The sequence below is a fragment of the Triturus cristatus genome, chromosome 4_1, assembly GCF_964204655.1.
Source record: "Triturus cristatus chromosome 4_1, aTriCri1.1, whole genome shotgun sequence".
NCBI lineage: Eukaryota > Metazoa > Chordata > Amphibia > Caudata > Salamandridae > Triturus > Triturus cristatus.
In genome coordinates this window covers 1,100,072,029-1,100,095,820 of record NC_140585.1, presented here as the reverse complement: position 1 = coordinate 1,100,095,820, position 23,792 = coordinate 1,100,072,029, and the positions used below count along the sequence as shown (strand labels likewise).

The 23,792-nt window shown below is 40.9% G+C and overlaps 1 protein-coding gene across 8 annotated transcripts in view; it reads left to right on the top strand.

Moving 5' to 3' along the window:
* Window positions 1-23,792, top strand: part of KIF21A (kinesin family member 21A) — a 719,281-nt gene that overhangs the window by 580,066 nt on the left and 115,423 nt on the right. For 3 of the 8 annotated variants that reach the window (XM_085654095.1, XM_085654094.1, XM_085654101.1), the window contains 3 exons: window positions 4,556-4,663; window positions 5,189-5,317; window positions 10,321-10,359. In XM_085654095.1, coding sequence (XP_085510221.1) covers window positions 4,556-4,663; window positions 5,189-5,317; window positions 10,321-10,359 — 276 coding nt within the window. The remainder of the gene's footprint in view (window positions 1-4,555; window positions 4,664-5,188; window positions 5,318-10,320; window positions 10,360-23,792) is intronic. The other 5 variants (XM_085654097.1, XM_085654096.1, XM_085654100.1 and 2 more) reach the window with 3 other exon arrangements.

The window sequence follows — 23,792 nt, the reverse complement described above, 5'->3', positions numbered from 1 at the left end:
TTGTGTGCCATTCATCTGGCACTGAAGGCCTTGTCCATCAAGAGGAGTCTAGTAGAGGTCCTCACGGAGAACACCACAGCCATTTGGTAATACAACAAGCAAGGTGGCATTGGGTCCTGGGTCCCTTGCCAAGAGGATCTGCTCCACTGGAGTTGGCTGGTGCAGAGGGCATTTCCCTGATTGTGAGCCACCTGATGGGATGCTTGTATGACAGGGCGTACATGCTTATCTGGTTTGTTACGAAAGGCGTCTGCATCCTGAGGTGTTGCAGAGCCTCTTCCAACGGTTTTGGGGGGGGGGGGGAGGGTGGGCAGGCTAGATCATTTCACCACCTTTGAGTGTGCACAGTATCAAAACGTGTGCATTGAAGTTCCAGCATATACTCTCTCTTGGAGGTGCATTTCGACCGGAGTGCCTTTCTTGCCCTGATTTCTAAAAAAGATCAGGAACGTCCGGCACAAGTCATCCTAGTGGCTCCTAATAGGGCAAGGAGAGTTTGGTACCAGGTTTTGTGTTGGCCCTTTCTGCTTTTTTGTGTTTGCTGGACTAACCATCCTTTTTTAAATCACCTATTTTGATGCAGTTTATTAAATCTGTTACATACGTCTTTTCTAGCAACCATATGTGATGCCACAGGGGCACCTTAACTTGGTCTTGCTATTTCTCATGTGTACTGCCTTCAGGCCAGTGCCTTTCCATTTTCTCACCTTAAAGTCTTCTTCATGTCGATCCTTTGAGCTCATCGCATGAGTGAACTTCAGGCAGTATCGGTACAAATGCCCTAAACTAATGTGTTTCTGGACAAACTGGTGTTGCAGACATGCCTGACCTTCTTACCGAAAGGCTCCTTTCCATGTCAGGCAGCCCATGATTCTCCTTGCATTCTTTACCCCCACCTCACCCCTCAAAAGAGTAGGGGAGGTTCTATTGGTTGGACCCCAACATCGGGTGGACGATCAGCTATTTGTGAGATTCTCTGCAGCAAAAAAAGGATAGCTGTGTGGAAGAGGACTTTTGAGGTGGATAACCTTTATTAAGATATGCTAAAGAGCAGCCAAAAAGAAGCCTGTAGAAAGACTGAGTGCCCCCTACACTAGGGCTAAGACTTCTACCACTGCATTGACATGCGGAGTGCATGTGCTTCACGTCTGCCAGGTTGCAACATGGGCGTCAGTAGACATGTTCACGAAGCACAACTGCCTTTTAGTACCAGGTCCGATGTGAAGAACATTTTGCTGTTCGGTCCTGCAGGATGTTTTGATCTGAGTCAACTGCACACACCCACCACCTTGGGGAGGTACTGCTGTGGTATCTATTCTAAAAAGCGAAGTCTGCGGTTAGAAGTTGCCATTAGAAGAACAAGTTAATTGCATTTGAGAAGCTCTTTCTGGTGGATCCTCATATCTAACTGCAGATTCCTCACTGCCCTCTCACCTCCCCGTTCTGTGGGGTGGCCTCTTTTTACCATTTAAAAAGGTCCTGTATTGGGAATCTGCACACTGGAGTCAAGCAAGAAACTGACATCAGTGCGCAGGGGTGGCACATTTATTTGCGGCTTCGTTCTGCCATATTCAGTGAGGCATGAAGCCAGTGCGGAGCCACACACCACCACCTAGCAGTTCGCAGAATAATTCCTTAAAAGTTTCTGGATCCATTGTGGCACCTAGAGAGTATTCTATAGGTGACGAATTTGTGGTTAGATAGGGTCCACAAGAAAGATCGTTCCCGAAGGTTAGTAAACAAATAGACATGCTCTTTTTAACAAGGAATGGGCTGTAAAAAGGGGTCAATCTACAAGAAATAATTTAAAATGTTATTTAATATTTTAGACTGCTGGTATTTAGGTAACAGCAGTTTCTCTGTAAAATATCTTTGTTTGGTATGAATATCTAAATGGTTATCCTGCCTAACACCGTTTCCTCTGCATCAGCAGTGTGGATTCCTGTTGGATATTAATGTTCAGTTCTCAACGACGACCTTTAGTTAGAAATGTTGCCTGCTTTACCCTGTTTCATGATCTCCATTTCATTTTGTCTGTGCTGGATATGCCATTCTGTAAATCATTTAATTGGCTTAATTAAAAAAATATAAAAAAAATATAATGGCTATAAACTGTACACAGTATCTCCAAGGAATAGCAATCCTCCTCTAGGCTTACTAATGTAAAAAACACAAATCTGACTGCATAGTTAAGCCCAATTTTACAAAGCTATTATATAAATGCCACTGTGGTAGAATGCATTGCAGACTTTACAGTAATGCCCATAATTACAAACTTATGAAGTTGACCCATTGTTCTCATTGACTCCTCTTCTGGCATTTTCCCTTGCGTTCATTGAAGTGCCTGGTATCTTTGGTAGATGTTCTGGTGGATAAAATAATGTTAGTGCACAGTGATACATCATATCTAGCCTAGGGATTATGAAACAAGTTTGAGGCTTGAGCTGCCTTACCTCAAGCAAATGATGTCTCCCAAATGACTATAACGTGATTTAATTATATAACCTGGTTAAGTAACACATACTGTAAGCATTTATAATTCCCTTAAAGTCCTATGTTTTAGCTCTTTTACTACAACAGATCCTCCTCTGTAGTTATTGCTCACAGTCTGAACCATTAGTTCTACAGACCTGCGCCTCGGTCTGCAATTTTCAGGGCAAAGAGAGCTGAGTGGCAATGAGGTGGGAAACATGGGCCACAGCAAAGCAGTAAATCGTGGTTTGTAGCACCAGACAGCGTGAGACTAGTATTTGACTCAAATACGTTCTGTGCCACATCTGTCAAGCTACATGCTCTCTTGCATCCCATAGTCTTCATGGGCAAGGGAACGTCTTCATCACAATTTGTGTAACTGCTACATGGGTCATCTACATACTTCCGCCAGCTGTAGCACAGCATATTCATGCATTTTCGCTGCCTTGCTGAATTGAGTCTCAGGAATTTCAGGGTGGGTGCCTACGGGAGCTTTAGGAAAACACTGCCATCTTAGCTTGTTGCTCCCATATTCGTCCAATTTGTCACATTGTGAAGGCAAAATGCATGTCCAAATGTGTTCTTTGTATTTAAGTTTATATATTGTTTAGCATCTTATTTCAAGAGTTGTTTCTCAGGTAGTCAAACCTCAGAACTACGTGATTAATGCTTGCTATAGAGTGAGATCAAATTGCAAATTCAGTTGAAAGTGTTCAGCTGCATTGATCCACTATGTTATTAGTGCTAGATACAGGAGGCATGAGTGAAGATATTACTTAATGTAAAGTGTATCCAAACTACGGTAGGGTACAAGAATGGCATCTGCCTTTAAGAGGTTGTCCTTATTAACACAAAGTACATACAGTAGGTACACAACGCAAAAGGAGTATCAAGCAGTTATAAGAAAAAACAACAAAGTGTTGGAATGTGCTGCTTCTTTTCCATGTGATGCAGCATAAGACCAAACATTTACCATGTTTCTAAGACTAAAACAGTTGACTGGTACTTTTCTCTCGTTTTAGTCCAGTGTAACATAACTGCTAGCTATTAGTTATGGCTTGAGACTTCATTATCTTTGTATCTGCTGAGTTAACCGATCACTGACTCTATATTACAGTAGCTTAAACCTCTCTGCTGATAGTGATGTGTGGCTTGATTTCATCTGAGCATTCTGCAGTGCTAAAATACATAAAATGCGGCTCCTGCCTTGATGCAGCTTGACAGCGGCTTGCTAAAAAGTCATATCATTCAGTATTGTTCTCTTAGCATTCAGGATTCTATAAGCTAAATGATTTTTAATGTTAAACATGTAACATTCACTCGTGCATTTCATATACAGTGCAGTATCATTGTAATTGTTTTACATGTGCTCGAACAGCCGAATCCGGCAATCTCCAAATACAGCTGAGTTTAAGATGCAGCAAAATGTTTTGGCGCTTGTAGAGAATCACCGTATCTTACAAATTGCTTCTGTATTCACAGCTTAATATAACCCACATAAGATGTAGCAGGTGATAGAGCATTTTAAATGGGAACTGGTTACATAACCAGTTTCACAAGTAGCTTCTCAAAAACGGTTACACAAGATCACCATGGTACAGTACGTGTCCAATTTTTACATGGGTATATAAGAGCATCCTTCCGACCAAAGATGGGCGGCCATATTCTTGCGTTGCCTTGTGTGACGATGAGGTGTTGTGCAACTTTGCATGTTTTCTTTGCAGTAGTTTTGCTTTGGGTGACAGGTAACACTGTGAGACCTGACATGAATTATATTGTGTCTTAAATTTCTAGTAGTGAGCAACACAGGTGAGGCTGTGTCATTTTTGCTTATAATTTTGTCATATGCATTTTGTAGCTTGTGGCACCAGTGCAGCAGCCTAGTAAGAGATGCACAGCATTTTCCCACATGACAGTTTGACCTCACATGTACAGTGTTAAATGCTGATGACAGTTACATTTAAAGGCTAATGATTTTTCAGAGGAAACTTATTTTGCTACAAATGTAACATTTTGTTATAAATATTGAAAACAAATATTGTTTATCTGCTGAGCAGTCAAGTAAGTATTTTTTTCTATTTAGTTCCAGACAGCATTCAATAAATGAAAAGAAAGTACCAGATCAGTCGCCCCTAGCAAGAAGGAAAACATATGAGAAAGGAGAAAAGCCTAAAGGCAAGGAACAGAAGCTGTAAGTACTTCTTTACCCCTTTAATTCTCCCCAGCACTTTGGTGTTTATTCACATAAAACAATGTGCCGCATTTCAGCCTGTAGAATATCTTTCTCAAATTATTCACTTGAAAATAAATGGCTTGTGAAAATCAAAATGTTTATTTAATGAAGATTTAATACTCAAGTAGAATACTCCGTGAATAAACAAGTGTAGTTTATGGTAAGTACTGTCATGCGTCATTGAAAACATCAGTCACTTGATTTGTATTTTGCTTATTTTTCCTTACAAATGTTTTTGCACAGCACACCATCATTGTTAGAGGCGGCCTTTAGTTTACATTTAGAGCTCTTTTCATGTTTGCCTGGTTATGTTCTAGCCCCTCAGTCTATAATTCATTGGAATGCACATGCAATGCAGCTGTTTGGGAGGTGGTAACGGGGGTAATCTCAAAGCGGGCAAATGTGTGTGGCATGCTTCATTTAACCTATCTAACTATCCATAACCTTTAAAGCCGCGTCTTCCATGTTCTTTTTTTCTTGTAGCTCAGATTCTGGAACCTCAGAGGCTAGTCTGTCACCTCCTTCCTCGCCGCCAAGCCGGCCCCGTAATGAAAAGAATGTTTTTAGTCGACTCACTGTTTCTCAGGCAGCCCCAGCAGTTCAGCAGGATAAGTAAGTGACAGGGAATGCTTTTCTCCACTCCTGGGCAGTGGAGGAGCACACACCTTTCCTCAGTGTAGGATGCAATCTCTCTGATAATATTATAAAGAAATTAACCTCAAACTAATCTTTAATGCCCGGTCTGTAAAACCTGGGACATACATATACTGAAGAATCATTTCTGAACATGTTCACGACATATGGAAACGTTTCCTTAACATACAGCTCTTTAACTGATACTAACATCCTAACTGAAATCTTAATGCATGTATTTCTTTTGTAGCATTTTTATGAGTATTCGATTAAAAAAAAACAATTCGTTGTTTTAGTTACAGTTTTACCATGCAATGCAGCAATGAATAACAGAAAAACACATGGATTTGCTTTATATAATTATTAAGGTTTGTTTTCATGAACCCATTCTAACAGAATTCTTCTTCAGTGTGCCTGTTGCCAAAGACAGTGTCCAAAGCAGGCCTACACAATGGTCCTATATAATACTGCCAGAAACTAACTGCATATAACCTATGCTTGTTAATTTAATGCAAAATATGATTAATTCCACATTGTTGCCACAGAATATTATTTAGATTAATCATAACTTACTATTTGGGGGAGCCTTCAAAGCTTCAAAATTGGTTGAAGGGAAAGACCATTCCTATTTCCATTTTTTTTTTTTTTTTTTACTGGGAATTATCAATTTAAAAGTGATTATTTATATGTAGGCCAGCTGCTATTGTTCAGCGAATAGGTCAAGGGTTTGAGCTCAAGAATCTACTGGATTTTGTGATGATAATGCGTCTTTGTTCTGTGGGATAAATAACCAGATGCAGGCACTTCTTGGCATTGAGCATCACGTACATGTGATTGCTGCGGTTTCTGTAGTGCTGTAGGCTGTGGGCATTCTGGTAATGTAATAATTTAGCAAGGATTGTATATATCTCCAAAACAGGTTGCCGTATGTAGCAGTCTTTGAATCACTGGAGTATTCTAAGTTCTGCTTCTATTCTTGATGGTCGATGTTCCCTTTTACAACATACCCTCTGCCCACTCCTATTGTTACACACTCATGGGACTTAGAGACATTTGTGTTACTGCCCTGCTAAAACAAAGTGGTCATTGTGTCTTTTACACATTGCTCAGTGGGACTGTATGTTTCTGTGCATTAGAAACTGACTAATAACACACGTAAACAGACACCCATTGTCCTGTGATGCTCTAAAAATCTTAATAATCTCCATGGGGTGCCACCTAAAGGTGCTAGACCTGCAATGTATGCTCAACAAACCTGCATCAAAAATTACTTCATTAGGCAGAGCTTCCACTCATGAGTTATTGTAAAAAATTATTGTAGAGCACTGCTTTATCGTGCTGTTTAACTTTTAGATTTACATTACCATTGTGTCTGTCTCAGGATGTAATTTTCCTCCTCGTATTTCAGCGCCAGAACACCATTTCTGGGTAACTGAGTACTTTATAACTCAGTTTTACGTTGCATTTAAATTTTACATATCGCACTACCTCTACTCTTAGCCGAGTACTAGATTAGGGTCCTCACCAGATTGTCCAACTTATTGTGGTCACATTTCGTAACTGTGCAGCTGTTCCGAGGCTCTACCAACATCTTCGAGCTTTACCCATGAATTCACTGCCTCCTTCCACCACCTATAAAAGGTAATCCTCTTCAATTGGTGCATCAGCCGTGAATTCAAGTGTATGGTGGGAGGATTTAGTACAGCCTAGAGGTGTGGACAACGGCAAGGAAGTTTTTCATTTTTTGTGATGTTGTGTAGTTTTTTGGTGAAGAACTTGTTATGTTGTGTATTATTTTTGGGGTCTAAAGAATTGGTTTGACGTAGTGGAACTAAGCAGTGTCTTGATGGTTTGGTTAGATGTTTTAGGGTTTTTCTGGTGTTCTTTGAGAAGATAACCTTTTTGAGTTGGACCAATTTACTGCAATGCCGCAGTCTGTTTTGTATGCCATACTCTGTTTTGTTTGAGACCGCTGTTTATTTTGTAGTGGTAAAAGTGTTGATAGGCAGTTTGAAGCTGTTGCCAGTGATGTTTGAGGGCCACAGTAAACAGTTAAATTTGTTTGGGGAGCTATAGTCAGCACTTGGTAAGTAGACTGGATAGATGGCGAGTTTCAAAAAGGTCATATGGCAGCTTCTGAAAGATAGAAATTATCACTGCACTGTTATGGTTTGAAGAGCTTTGTTGTCAGTTGCACAATATAAAGGGGATTTTTAGGAGTACAGTGGAATCTTATGTGTTTCTTTTACACATTATTATGTAGAATGATGGGAATGGCTTATGTATCTGGGGCTATAGTGGAAGGCATAGAATACAGCCAGAGTTTGAGAGAAGTTTCTTAGGGTTCTGAGCCTGAAATATCTAGATAACGATCCTAGTCCTAACTTGAGATATCATCCTAGAAATCTCAGAAAACGACACATTGCTAGCGGTTATAATTTCTGGGTCTGTCTACATCAATGGCCATTATTGCAAAACACCCCCATTAATAAGTTTGAGCAACCGTTTGAGCTTCCAACGTCTTCCTGCAATGTTAGAAATGATTGCTTATTGAGAGAAAAGAACCATATCCCAGTTTTCTCTGAAATAGCCTCATGTTACACCTCTGCTCTTTAACATGTCAGTTAATTTGCACATATATATCCTTTTTTTCATTAGCAATATTCAGCTGCTCTTTAGTTCTGTTTCCAACAGCCTGAAAAGCCTGGAGGAGTGAATGAGGAGTGACTTGACATTTTGGGCCTCATTACGAGTCAGGAGGACCGCCACCAATAAGCCGTAGGGGGTGGTCCGCTCGGCATCCAGGCCATCGGTCCGACTGCCGAATTACAATACCAGCAGTCGTAGCGCAGAGGTTGGACGGGCGGTGGTGGGGGGGACCGCTGCCATCTCCGACAGGATCCAAGATCCTTTTGGGGTGGCGGTCAAAATCCTATCCATGCAGTAGAGTCTGTGCCTGCACATGCACTGCCGTAGGGATTAAGATGTCCCTTTCCGGACTGCCTTTTCAAGAGGCAGAGAGAAACTGACTTTCTCGGGCCCCCCGTCTGCCACTGCTAAGTTGCCTGCGGGGCACATGTAGTGCCCCCCACACATCCATGCACCGTGTGCCAGGCACCACATGGTGCCTGGCACACGGTGCATGGATGTGCACAAAGTGCTTTTTACCACTGCGGCTTGTGCTGCAGCCCATCTCCTGGGCCGCAGTACATGCCATAGTGGTAAAAGGCACTTCCGGCCGCTGTGTTGGTGATCTCACCAACTCATTGTCGGACGGACCGACCGCCATCGTAAAAAGGCCCAGTGTTTCTATAACTAAAGGGCTCATAGTCTCTTTTTACATCGTCCTTCTCTGCATGCGTTCTCCATCCCTTCTGACCCCTTTGTAGATGTGGGTAAAAATGGCAGAAGCTTGAGCTACTCGGTCAACTTGTTAAACAAGTCTTCATTCATTTAAGCCAGCTCAACAATTTGGACATAAATCCTTGTGTGCTTCTATTTGTTTGAGGATTATGACCTATATATTTCTAAATGTCAACTCGCTAGCTTCCATAGATCAAGCATTCAATCTTCAGAATCACTGGCAACCTGAAGGAAAAGACCTTATAATCAATCCTGGGAAACCTTCACTAGCTACCTCTCAGTTTGAGTCAGAACATAATTCAAAATCTGCAATCGCCTATTTACATACATAACAGACACTTCCGGCCTCACCTATCCTCCAACAACTTTAGGAGACTCACGTTCGAACACATCACACAAGACCTGCACACACCTAATCTTTAGTAATCTGCTCCTTCTGATCCAGCTTTCTCTTCCCTATCATAAGGGCCTTCCCTTCACCCCTGCATATAGAAAACCTTTTTAATTGGAGGAGCCCAACCTTAAAGAATCAAACACAGGCACAATTTAGATATTCATGTGTTTGCTATAAAATAAGATAAAAATAATAAAAGAGATGTAAAATACCATAGCATAAATGCTAGCATCTAGAACTTCTTAATGGTTTATGAATATTCCAGACAACTTTTATATCGTTATCAAACCTTGCCAACTATATAAAATCATGCAACTTGTTTGGAATTGTTGCTTTATATGTTAAAAATATTATGGTGTTATTAGAATTTGGGCTTGCTGAAAATATTGTAAAGAATTGTGTTGTTTAAAAACAGTTAGCATATTTTTCCTCTGTAAAATTACATTTCTGGTGGTAATATGACCATCTTAGAACTTCATTAGAAAAACAAAAGTCAGATGCAAATATCACTCCATCTGGAAAATAGAGAGGGAAATTTCCCAATTTTCCCTACTGGGATTATTGAAAGATTGGTGATAGATATTTGTTTTTTCGATGAGAATTACCATGCAAGAAAATGTCCAGTATCAACTTTTCACTTGCCTCCAAGTAAATGTATTTTCCTGTTTTGTACTCTGTACATATTAACTTTCATGTTGTAAGTAATTCAATTGTGTTTTTTTTCTGATATCGTTGTAGTCTGTTAAAGTATTCTTTCCCACATTTTGCCTACTCATTCTCTACCATACTAACAAACATTGCAAGCCAAATTATTGTTTGGGTGCACTAATTTGGAGTCACGCTTTGCCTCGTTGGATATTCTTTTGATTTCATCATAATTTTCTTTGCGCTCCTGTATCCCTCTAGTCTGAACCTAGTTGAATCTTCTGGCCTTTCCCATGCCGTCTAGCATATAAAGTAGCTTACTCTCAATCTGTATCTTTAGGTTTGTCACTAATGTGCCCCATTGTTAATAAGACTTTTTTTGCATCTGTCAATCATTACGCTTTTAATTAAGGGTTGACATAGCAGAAGTTAGTTAATATGGCCTGGATAATTCTTTTTTGCTATGACTTCTACTATGTTTCTTACTTGAAGCATTCTTTTATTTTTCTTCTTAGTCTGATTCTTAACATTTCTGATACCTGTCTTTTCTCTTTCATACCACCACCACTGTTTGCTTTAGGTCTGACGAAAGTGATTCCTCCTTATCGGAGGTACACAGGTACTTTACCTTTCTCTTTTATCCGTCTTTCCTATCTTTTATGGGTGTATAGTTTTGCTTGTTGCTGCACAATTTGGCTGTTACAGAAGTAGACCTATGCTACAGCTGTCCTAACCTTTTTTGTATGTACGCATGCTAAACAGCAAGGGTATTAGTAGTCAATATTACATATTTATGTATGCACTTACTGTTGAATCCAACCTTTATTTTTGTGCCTTTCGTGTTTTTTGGGGTTCGAGGTATGATGTTGGAGATGGGAAAAATGTTTTATATGCTTTTAAAATGTGTTAAAATAGAATGCATGCACATCTAAAGAAGTTAATGCATGTATATAAACTTTGTAAAAAATAAATGTATAGCATTCCTTATTTAGAGTTTATGTAGCACATATAGATATATAATGTTTAAAAGCTTCAAATCCTTAATGAAATCTTTTACAAATTCCCCGATTGATGAGACAATTCATGCTGCCGTAAAATCATTGCACTCCTTGTGTGCCAGGGAACACACCGATGTCACTGGTGATACTGTGGTTATCCAGTATTAGGGTATCTTTCATAGATTCACATGCCTGAATCATTCCCCGTCGTGGGATGGGAGTCCCGACGACGGGGAATGATTCAGGCATGTGAATCTATGAAAGATACCAATACTGGATAATCGCAGTTACAGGTAAGTAACGTGTTCCTTCCGCATATCCTGATGCAAATTGGAGATGTGTGTGATTTCAGTCATTTTGTACCCCTCATCCATGTGCCTTTAGGTCTTTGGTACTAAAAGAGGGAGAAATTTGGGAACATAAATACATTAGGCTGGTCATTCTGATGCTTCTTGATGGGAGAATCGATCTCCTTTGTAATACTCTTGTTTCTTTCACATTTTTACATCATTGTCTAGTGCTGTTTGAGGCAGCACATATTAGTAGCTATTTCAGTATATGTTTCTGAATGTCCAAAAGATGCAAAACCAAGGGAAGTTGTATCAATCAGACTTTTTACCAGCATTAGTTTAGATGTATGCTTTGTAATGTTGATGGGGACTGTATCCCAGGATTTTATTAATTGAATGATTTTGGGAATAAAGTTTGGGGCTTAAATTAGGATATAATATCACTGGAAATTATCTTCGAGCTCCCCTCTGCAAATTTCTCTAAATCTTAGTAATCGGGTGCTATCCAGCCTTGGATCTTCCAAAGATTTACATGTTTTTTTCCATTGTTCCCAAACCTCAAAATCATGGAACTATTAATCTTAGTGTACTGCCAAGAGGCGATTTTACTTTCTTTTGAGCTTACTCTAATCCTTCACCCTTTAATGATGCCACATTAGGAACTATCTCTGATTAGATTCTTACCATGCTGTAGGTGCATGGGAGTCCTCTTAGAGTTCTAGCTTTTGTCAACATTTTCACCTACCAAACTGCGTTTGGATTCTCCTTACTACACAAGAGCATTGCTGAGAGCTGCCCCAAGACAGCTGTGCACTAAGAGTAATGGAATTTCATTTCACGGAGATAAAAAACAGGAAAACGTACTTTGGTCAAGGCATTGATCGGTGTGGGCAAAGAAGCATCTTGTACATTGGCCACACTTGAACTGCATGTCCTCGTTATACCCTGATTATAGGGTGCCAGGCTGCAAAATGCAGAGGTTTCCTTTCTCTTGATCTCTGAGAGAGCTTCGCTGGTAATGCACTTGAAACTGTGGAATATTGTTGTGCTTGTTTGGTTGGGTCAAGGCAGACCCCAGCACGCGTTCATTTGAATACACTAGAATAGGATCTTGCACTGCAGAAAGCCATATGTGGTCGGAAATTACATGTAAGGTCTACTTTTACAGTTCCCACCAGCCTGACCCTTGTCCCCGATATGGGATTTGGAGGTTCTGCTTTCATGCAGATTAAGTTGACTTTACTGTAGTGAAGAACCTGCTCCGATGAGGATAAATAACAGGTTCCTCCTTTCAGGTGTTTACTGCTTGGTATTCTATAAAGGATGTCCATCTATTAATGATTCATTTCTGGAAAAGAGGTCAGTTACTTGACTGTAGACTGGAAACTCCTGCATTGGTATCTTTTAAAGATTTACATACTAACAACCTACCCTACTGGTGAGTTGTTGTGAAAGTATCAGTAGTATGTGCTCATAATCTGACTATAGATGGTGCCTGGGTGTTGAATCGCAGCAGGGGTTGAGACGTAGAAGTAAATGCAAGCTTGAATGAATTTAAAAGTAGCTTTTTTGCAGGGCTGTCTTTGAAAACGTGTTACATTTTCCTCGTTATAATGAGGGTGCCTCCAAATTGGGATAAACAATTACCCGTTGGGCCATAGGATTGGTATCTTGTCTGGACAAGGAGCATCTGCACATCTAAGTAGGATAGGCTTTTTGCCAGGAGCAGAACATTTGTTGGTGCTTTCTCTTCCATAGGCTGGGGTCCAATCCGTGATTGCTGGAGTGAAAAGTTTGGGAGAAGAGGAGCTACCACTTGTAAGATCTGGGCAGGGCCAACATGGCTGATAAATCAAGGATGGTCCTCAGGAAACCAATACTTCCCTGAAGCCATTAGATTTCTTCAGCCAGCTGGCTTGCAGATAATTTAAAGGACACAGAACATGCATTGACCAGACTGGAGCCTAAGACGTGCTTTCTTTCTTCATCACTGCTATTACTCCATCATCCTTGAAGTACCCTTTGAGCTAAGGGTGCTCTGCCCCACCCCAGTGGAACACGATGGTCTTCCTTTCACATGACTGCTGTTTGAATCATGTTTTAGTCCTGGTTCTCGGAAGTCTGATTGATCATTCTAGCCTTGTGGTTCTGGTGATATCAGTTTAAAACTGTTATTGGACTCTACAGCCCAGGTTCTAGTTAGTTCTGTGTGGGCACCATACTCCCATAGGGATCTTCCACACTGGGAAATCTGGCCTGTGGCTGTCCATTCTCAAGATACTGTGTGGTAACTTTTGGAATGCCATAGTGGAGTCTGACTCACTACCACATCTAATCCACATCCAAAATCGTGGGACCAGTTGGATCTTTAAAATGTCTCAACTGGACAGTCCCCTTAATAGATACCTATTAGTGCTTAAGTGTGAGCCTCCAGAACTGGGCACCTAGTCTCTTGACACCCTAGAACTCCTTTTACCTCACTTGGGTGGAGTCTTTGTTTTGATGGTGGGTACAAATAATTGCAGCAGGGTTTTAGACCACTAAGTTGTCCACTGGTAAACCAGGTGCTAGTAGCCATTGTTAAGGAGCTCTAACCATGCCAGAGGGCATTAATAAAAAGTGTCAGACCTAGCAAACTTGCTAGATTGTATTCCTTTGTCAAACTTGTTTGTCTTTTTGATCGAGAATCCCACAAAGACCTCCGATGACTGAAAGAACACAAACAGCATCTCCTCAGGATAAAATTGGACATAAGCCCCAACTTTATTTAAGCTCCTATGTTATTTAAAATGTAGGGCTTTTGTCCCATATTAATGGTTTGGAGCTTAACTTTAACCCCAGAAGAGGTTAGCTCTGTCTCGTTTTCACTAGACATTATTTTCAATGGTATTTCTTTTACTGTGTTAACACAAAGGTGGACAAGGGAGTAGGAGGATTAAACCTTTAATTACTAGGCCTCCTCCACGCTTCCTCACCCAGTTCTGAGCCCTCTTTTGGCTATATGTAGGATAGTTTGCCCTGAGGGCTCCATAACTTTTTTCCCCACATTAGGTATCAATGCCAATTTGTGTCCTTTTATTCCAACATCTTAGGGTTTCTAAAAGTATCTAGGTTTTGTGGATTCCCTTAGAGGGGACAGAGAAGAAGGGGGAAATATAGCTACATTTTGAGCTTTTTGAGAAAATGGGGAAAAAGTGCTATGGATAAAAGTGACCAACTGATTTTTTTTTTACCACAGTTTTGGCATTTTTCAAAGAGGTAGCCCATTTTTCCTATTTTTTGCGCTCTCAACTTCCAGTTTGGGGTGGAAACCAGCATAAATCCCATAGGAGATCCGGAAAAGCTATAGATTTCTAAAAAGTGGACACAATTTCGAGTCACTTAAGGTTTTCCCCATGAAACTAACTAACTAAATTAAGAAATACTGAAAATGAGTAGGAAAAAACAGTCATTTGTGACAACGTTTTCATCCATAACTTTTTGTCACAATTTCCAATTTACAAAAGCAATATGCCATTACATCCACTAGACCCTTCTGGTTGTGGGGATATGTAGAGTTCGTAGGTTCTCCAAGAACCCAAGGTACCCAGAGCCAACAACTGAGCTGCACCGTACAATGGCTTCTCATTGGGCACCGGGTATAGACCAGTTCACATGGTGAAATATGTAGAGTGAAAAATTGATATTTGTGCCTATTAAAATGTTACCTCACCTGTGTGGGTAGGCCTAGTGCCCAAGACATGAAATGGCCCAAACCACAACACGGGCACACCACAATTTTCCACTGAAAGTGGATGCTTTTTTTGCAAAGTGGGTAGCTGTGGATTTTGAGCCCAAACTCAGTTGGCACCTAGGGAAACCCCCAAACTTGCACATTTCTGAACACTAGACTACTGGGAGAATCCAGAGTGGGGTGACTTGCGTGGCTCTCACTAGATAATTGTACGTGGACGCCCTTGCAAACCTCAAACTTACATTTCTGTGACAGAAAGTTCTGGAATCTGCAGGGAGCAACATATTTCCTATCACTCTGAGTTCCCACTTGTCCCCCGAAAAGAACTGTACCCCACCTGTGTGGGTAATCCACAACACAATCTACAAACCACAGACATTTTTTAAAACTAGACAACCAGGGATTTCTAGGGTGGTGCGCCTTGTGTGGATCCCATGAGGTTTTCTTACTCACAATGACATGCACACCTCAAACTGTGCATGAAATCCCACATTCTCTTTAAATTTCTGTGATGGAAACTTCTGTAATCCACAAAACTCCTTCCACCCAGCGTTAACCAACTTGTGCCGATGAAAATGCTGTACCACTTGTGTGGCTGGGACTAGTGCCCTCGACAGGAATGGATCAAACCAAGGCCAATGGGAGTCCCCTCGCAAGGGCTCCCTTTGATCTGGTTTGATCTGCAGCTAACCCTATTGCTGATATCTCCACATAGTGCTTAAGGGCCTTTTAGGCCAAGGTGTCTTGGACCACCCACACAAGTAAGGTACCATTGTCATCAGAAGACTTGGGGGAATGCTGGGTGGTAGGAAATTTGTGGCTCCCCGCAGATTCCAGACGTTTTCCTCGCAAACAGTTTGTGGTTTGTAGGGCATTGTGGGTAAGAAAAGACTGTGGGATCCACTTGAAGCACACCACTTTGGATTCCCCTGGGTGTCTAGTTTTCAGAATTGCCTGGTAGATTTTCCAAGGTGGGAGCCTACCCAAGCCCAACAAGTGCCGCCAATCACTATTGCAAGTGGAACGATATTGGGAGTTAGCCACATTCTCCTGGCTCATAAGTAAAAAAAAAAAAAACCACCCAAAGGAGGCTTGATTACTTTTTGGTTTCAGGCGATGTTTTATCGAGGGCTTCAATTAGGATCCTTCCCAAAATTATATCAGATCACAACCCGGTAGTCTTGGAGTTCGAATTCTCGGGCTTAATGGTCAGGTCTAAAAAATGGACATTTGATAGAAAGCTCCTGCTTAGCGAGGATTATTGTAGTTGGATGGCAAAATGGATCCCCGAATTTGTACAGACGAATATAGGGACGGCAAGGATAGATATTGTATGGGATGCACTGAAGGCAGGGATAAGAGGGGAGACTTTAAGATTTGCTGCAAGGAAGCGCAAGATGGAGCGCCTAAAGGTTTTAGACGACTTAGGGACTCTTTCTCGGCTGGAGCAAAAACTGGTGCAAGAGATAAAGACCGGTGGGGGGGTAAAGGAGGTTCAAGTAGAGTTGGCAGCCTGTTGGGCAAAAATCTATCAGGGATATGCAAATGTGGCGGCTGCTAGCTATCAAATACATAGGAGAGAGTTTTATGAGTACGGGGAAAAGGTGGGTAAGGTGCTTGCCAATAGATTGCGTCAAAGGGAGGTAGACTCTAGGATTGACAAGATTAAGGATCTTGAGGGAAATACGGTGGAGATTCCTTCCCTGGTCCAGGATGCTTTTAAAAAATACTATGAAAAATTATATACATCCGAATCAGTCGCAAGTGCCGAGAGGTATTTAGCAGGACTGGCCTGTGTGGGGGTAAAGGAACAGGATAAAAGGGCCTTAACGGAGGAGCTGTCTGCAGAAGAGATTGAAAAGGCAATGAGGTCATTAGCAGTAGGGAAGGCTATGGGATCAGATTCGATCCCTCTGGAGTTTTATGTAAAATTTAAGAGGGAACTAGAGAGGATAATGACTTTAGTCTTTCAATCAGCATTTGTTGGGATTCCTCCGGCCTCCTGGTCGGAAACTATAATAGTAGTTTTTAAAAAAAAGGGAAAGGATCCTCAGGAGCTCTCCTCGTATAGACCGATCTCGTTAATTAATGCCGATAATAAGATCTATTCGAAGTGTTTGGCAACGAGACTGGGAGACGTGATTAGCCCTCTGGTTTCATTACAACAACATGGGTTTATAGCTGGGAGGGGGACCACGGATCATGTTAGGCGACTTATTACGATATTTGATTGGGCTCAGGCAACAAATGCCTCCGTGGGGGTGGCCCTGTTGGATGCTGAAAAAGCATTCGACAGGGTCTCTTGGGAGTTTCTATGGGCCATAATGAGATGGAAGTAGTTTCCTAGCAGATATATAAGAGCAATACAGTCAATGTATTTAACTCCGAGAGCAAGGGTTCGATTAGGAGGGGAGGAGACACAGACTTTTTCGATCAGTAGAGGAACTCGTCAGGGCTGCCCCTGCTCACCGCTCCTGTTTGCTCTGTTTATTGATCCTCTCATTGCAAGGCTAGAGTCAGACCCGGCTATCTTACCAGTAATTTCAGGCCTATACTCAGTTAAAGTTCTAGCATATGCTGACGATCTTGCTGTATTGTCATCAGATATGAGCAGTGCTATGTCTAGGATCGAGACTATCACTGGAGATTTTGGAATAGTATCCGGTTATAAACTGAACTTGGGGAAGACTCAAGTACTACACTCAGAAGCTGGGTATCCAGTGGACTTAGGGGTGGGCGTGGCCACAGAAGCTATGTATTTGGGTGTAATTGTTTCATCGCATATTCAAAACATTCCGGGCATTAATGTAGAGTCGATACTTGCTTCCTCAGATAAAATCTTGGAGAGAATTAATCGGCTGCATCTCTCCCTATATGGAAGGGCTAATGTTTTGAAAATGTCCATCTTTCCTAAATTGTTGTATTTGTTTAGGGCTATCCCTATCCTCTTTCCAAAAGAACTATTTGACAGAATAGAACGGATGTGTTCACGATTTCTTTGGGGATACCACCGCTCTAGAAGGGCAATTAAATGGCTTTACTTGCCATTTGAACGTGGAGGTCTGGCTATCCCACATTTTTATTTGTATTATTCAGTCACACTGTTTCAATTAATGGGTGTCTTGATTTGGGGTAGGATGACGGTGTTGGACTCTGCTTTCTCCCCATCTATTTATGAGTGGTGCTTGGGAAAGTCAGCTCAAGGGTTACTTTTAAAAGTATTAGAGCCAAGCTACTACAAAAAGACTAGGTTTAAAATCATTCAGGCGGCCTATGTAGTTTGGAAGAGATTTTGCAAATTGTTCTCTATTCCTTGTATTACATGGTATACACCGCTAGATTCGTCAGTCTTATCCTATGTGGTGTTTCAGGACTCTGTTATGCGTAGGTGGTCGCATCTGGGTATTACGTTAGTTGGTGATTTGGGGTCGGAAAGGCGGATTTTTTTAAGTATCTGCAACTAAGAAGTGCTTTACAGGCCGCAATTGTGGGGGGAAAATGTTACCCATTACAAATCCATTTCTTGGATCTAATAAAAGGCAAATGCAAAATAGGTCAATTATATGCAGAGCTTATGTTAATACAAACTGACGACTTAGGAAGACAGGAGGCAATATGGGAGGAGAAATTGTCGATAGTTAATTTGGATTTACAATTAGTAATGCGAACGGCTAGCTCTATTTTGCTTTCTGGTAGTCTTAGAAGTCAATCATATATGGCCACGTTTAACTTATATTATACGCCAGGTAGAATAGCAAAATGGAAGGCTGGTAAGGGGACTAATTGTTCAAGGTGTGGACTCTATGCAGCAGACTCATTACATATGTTTTACTCTTGCCCTGCCTTACAGCCACTCTTGCTGGATATCGAACGGTTCTTGTTACAATCTCTGGGAATACCAATATCTATCACAGCCTCTCTGGTTTTGTTTGGAATAGAATTCAGTACAGATATGGGGAGGCAGACGATATCGGATAGAGGATTTAAATTTATTTGTATGTCAGTTTTGCGGTCTTGCATAACATCACAGTGGCTGGATTCTGAGCCACCAGTCTTCACAAGCTGGAGAGCAAAACTTATTGCTATATATAATATGGAATGGGCATTATACAAACTGAAAGGGATCACAAAGAAAAAGCTGGGGGCGGCGATTTGGGAACCGATCAGAACTTGGATACAGTAATGACACGATATGATGTATTTAATAATGCTCTTTGTGATCTGACTATACTGTTTTTTATTCTGTGTCTATATATGGGTTTTGTTTATTTATTCGTTACAAATAATGGTCTGTAAATAATAATGAATTGTGCTGCTGAATTGAGAAAATAAAAAAAAAAACTTAAAAAAAATAAAAAAGGAATCAAGTTTCCTTTTGTTTGCCATTGGGATGGGATTTTTTAGTCTGCAGGGGAGCAGAAGGACTGTTGAGGCTTTAGTGGCGAGGGTGGTGCAGAAGTTAGGATGAGCCAGACTCTCCCCAATATTTTATAAAAAAATATATATTCCTTCCATACAGGGGCACATTGGGGCAAATCTCCTATCTTCCCTTGTGTAACAAAATGACTTGTTTATTCCTTTTAGGGGGTTGGGGGTGAGGCCAGTGCCAGAGTGCAACACCCCCACCACTTTTTTTAGCCACAAAGGCAAAATCCCTAGTGTCAGGTGGATTGGGGGTAATTGGCCAGCGGTTGCACTTAAAAGATTAAAAGGCCTATCCTGGTATTACCTCCCTACGTAATGAATAAAAAGTGTAACAGAAATGTCAGGCTATAGCACAGAGGGGAGCAGCTGTGATCATAACTCTGTCTGAATGTATTTATGTGTGATGCTTCAACCAATTTTGTTGAAAGATCACATGTAGACAAAAGGAATATTGAAGATACTTCCTCTAATCTAGAGCCTACTGGTTCTGTTATGTACTTTATTTTCTTTTTTTATTTACTGTGACATGCTGTCTCCGCGATTTTAACACCTATCTCCTTCTACTTATTGTAGTAAGTGATAAATGTTACAATTGAGCCTTAACTGCTAGACTTCTGTAGCCTTGGGAAGTCAAATGCTGAAGGAAGTAACTTTACTATCCATTCAGTGGAATGGAAAAAAGTGCCCCGTGGACATCCACAATGCTTATTTTCATCCTTACTTTTATTTAGTACTCAGAATGTACTTCTGTGATTTTTTATGAAAGTCAGACACCCTTATTCCAAGACCTGTTTTGGTTTGGTGTCAGTTTGTTCCAATGGCTGTAGTAGCACATTTAAGGATGTAGGAAGTGCATGTATTCCATTGCCTGGAGAAGTGGTTCTCGATGATGTCTCTCAGAAAGATTCTATACATTCTTCCTAAGACCATGTGACTGATGTACAATCAGATCACAAATAATGTTTGTGTACTGTACACTAACATTTTGTGACCGTAATTTTGTGATGTGATCTGTGTATTATTAGGTTGCATCGCAAAATCTCCACTCGCAGGAGATCGTTGAAAGACCTGCCATTAATTAGGCAGATCTCCATTTGTAATCCTATGTGATTGGCTACAAAAACAGGGATGTTGTCAGATTGCAAATAGAAAGGTATTTTCTTTTTTTTTTAGCAGCCAGTGATCTTTACAAGAACCAGTCCTCCTTTTAAAAAGAAATGTTTCCCTTTTAGGAAGACATTGATGAGAAAGGAGTGATCCCATGGAACTGACTGCTTGTGCCTCCTCAGCCCACCTGGCATTATTCTCAGTGGGGAAGCTCTCCAACGCAGTTTCCAAAGTGGAAGCTGTTCAACAACAACAAATAGGTTATCATATTCTTTGAGGAAGCAATAACTTTTAAGTGGCTTGCACCAACATTTCGAGTTACAAACCATTGATGCATCTCATTGGAAAACCATTGATGCATCTCATTGTAATTTGAAATTAGAATGGAACTCTCCTTTCAAGCCCTCTCTTAATTAGTTCGAAATAAGTCTGTAACCCCATTTTTGTGATTTGGAAAGCATTCTCTGAATGGCAAAAGAGGGTGTAGTGAGCAGCAAAAAATATTTTGAGGTTGCCAATCCTGTGATTTTGCAAAGAGGTGATGGGATCGTCTGACCCCATGACTCTTCTTCACTCATGAGGTTTTTCTTTCAATCTTCCAACATCAAACCTTTTGCTGATAAAACCAATTCAGTTCATTGGTGTGGTAATAGACATATCTCAAAAAAACCATTTTTCCACCCGCCCATCCCAGGCCTTCAGTATATAAAATAATATGCTGTTTATGCTTGTCAAGGTACTTTAAACATTTCAGTTACTGTTAATTTAGTTCTGAAAACCTCCTTAGTCTGTTGGTGCTTCAGACAAAATGATTTAGTCTTTGTAGTGACCACTTAATATTTTGATTGTCCCAACATCAGGAAATTCAAAACGCATTACTGTGCTAAAGAAATGTTTTTGACAGAATTTGGGAAATTGTCTACAAGTCAATCTTATGAGAGGCAGGATTGTGCTCTTAAACAGCCAGACTTTTCTGGCGACATATTCTTCATTGGCCAGATGGATTGATCTCACGGAATATCGGAATGTGATAATATCTAATTCCGAAAAGCACTACATTCCATGTTGGTCGTTTGCTGGGAAACAAAATGTATATTTGAATGCTCTCTGTTGCCTAGAGACTTTGTTAGATGATGATCCAGAAGTAGTTTTCCAGTTTTGTGGGATTTAATGGTAAGGAATCTGCAAATCACAATGTGTCTTGCTCAATGGAGTTTTCAAGGGAAAGTTCTTATGAAAATATAATGTTGCTAGTTCATGCCTTCCCATCATATCTGATTATGTGCATGATTCTGATCTGTTTTGTAAACTTTTGTGCAAAGATGAGACTGGTGACCGTGAATTGGCTCAAGAGAGTATTAGACATGGATTTTCTCTGTCAGGTAACTCCTTACTGATTGCCAGTGCTGCCTTCCTTCGGTTTCACTACACAGGTTGTAAAGAATTGTTAAAGACAGACTTCGGGCTCTATTGAAGAAGTGATTCTATAATAGAGGCCGCTTTTTTTCTGTAGGAATGTGCCCTTTTTGATGTGAAAATCCCCTTTTTTTCTGGACTAATGTTGCCGTTCTGTTTTTAATTCACTGGGACACTGCTAACCAGATCCCTGTACAGGTGCTCTGTCCACTAAAGCTTAGCACAATTGTCTAACTCCTTTTTCGAAACATTAACATTTTTATTATGCCATAGTATGTGGTGTGGAAATACACTCATGGCATGAAAAGTTAAACCTCACTTATGGTCGGCAGCACTTACTGTGCCATCCACTAGTGTGTCAAAGGAAAACATGGCCTCAGTCTCCAATTTAAACCTGCAATGTGACATGTTAAAATAACCCTTCCTGACAGGCAAAAACCACCCTTTTAAATATTAGTAAATCACCCCTAATAAGGCTTTGTAGCCACGAGGTTGTCTATGGTATTCAAAGGTGAGACACATAGAAAATTAATGTAACCATACCCTTGCAATGACAAGGCCCTAAAAGCTATTTTCACGGTGTCAAGCCTATCTGTCCAATGTAGTAACCCAGAGTACAGATTAAAATAATAACAGTGTATCTTGGGAATGGTACAAGCAAGAAAAATCATTAAACTGCTATGTATAATAGTTGTTCTGTAATAAATATTAAGTAATAGTAACTTTTATAAAGTTACCCTTCACCTGTCTGAACTGTCAGAAGGCTGATTAGCGTAAGCCGCTGCCAACTCCCAACCAGTTCTCAAGCCTGGGAATAGGCATGATAAAGATGAGAAATGCCACCCAGAAACAAAAAATAGGCTGACCCGAATGGGCAGAGATTACTCATTGAACTCCATAGAATATTCAAAGTGGGGGGCTGTGCCCCTCATGTTGACACCATGTTGTCAAATCCTGCTCGACAGGTCTGTTGAGCCACATGTAACATTTGGAGTGCAAGTAAGAGGGAGAAACAGGATGTTAAGACACTTTTTGTGGATCCCTTCTCTGGTTGCCAAAGAACCCTGCTTTGGTCCTATTAGACTCTAGGTTTGTTGTGGGTACAGTGCCTGCTTCAAACTGGATTCTAGTGTTGGATATGGGAGGACATGTTTAGTGTGTCCAAAGATTTTCGCCCTCTTAAAAATGCCCTGGCGCATGGCATTTTGGGCCTCTCTGCCGTAAGGCAAAAAGGAACCTCGGCAACAGTAGATAGGTTAGGGCATGGCAACCTTTACTTAATTGGTCAGAGAAGAACTAGGAGTGTCTTAGTGTGACCCCCAACCCACAGGCTGGTGATCCAGCCTTCCCTCAGTACACTGCTGGACTTACGAAAGAATACCAGGCTGACTGAACCTGCTGCACTTGGCATCTGTGACATATGAGAAAGACTTGAGACAGTTGGACCCATTTCCACCTGAAATCCAAGGATAGAAAGATCTCCAAGGTTCATAAGGCTGGTGCCTTGGGTGGCTCCAGGAACATAACAAATTTGAATGGAAGGTTCCTGCGAAGAATTTCTGCTGACCAGTGGCAACTGGAACTCGACTCAACTTTGCTTTTGCCCTCTGCTTGACACCCTGAGAGTCTCTAAGTGCTACCCCATAGGTCCTGGGTGCCTTGGAAGTGAAATACTGTGGTTATTTGGGCACCAAACGAAGTTTTGGAATTTTTGCAAAACGTTTGCTTCAGGGCTTCAAAGGGAACTGACCGTGAAAGTGTCCGACCAGCAGTTCCACGGCATCGGATTGAATTTAGGATTTGTTTTGCACCGAGAAGAGTTTTTCCGCAGAAAAACTACAGTCTATTTTTATAATGTGTCTTAAAAGGTTTTTTGAATTTCCCAACTTCCAGCTTCTAGAGAGATCAGTGTATCTGACCCTAACTCAATTGTGGTCCAAATATCGCCTGGTTCAGATCTCCAGTTCCCCTTATTTGTTTTCTGTAATTTGGTTTATTGCATTCTTCTCTATTATAGTGTTGTGTTTGACTTTTTAACTGATTTTGTTCTTCTAAATGCTTTATACCGAGCCTGTCGTATCTG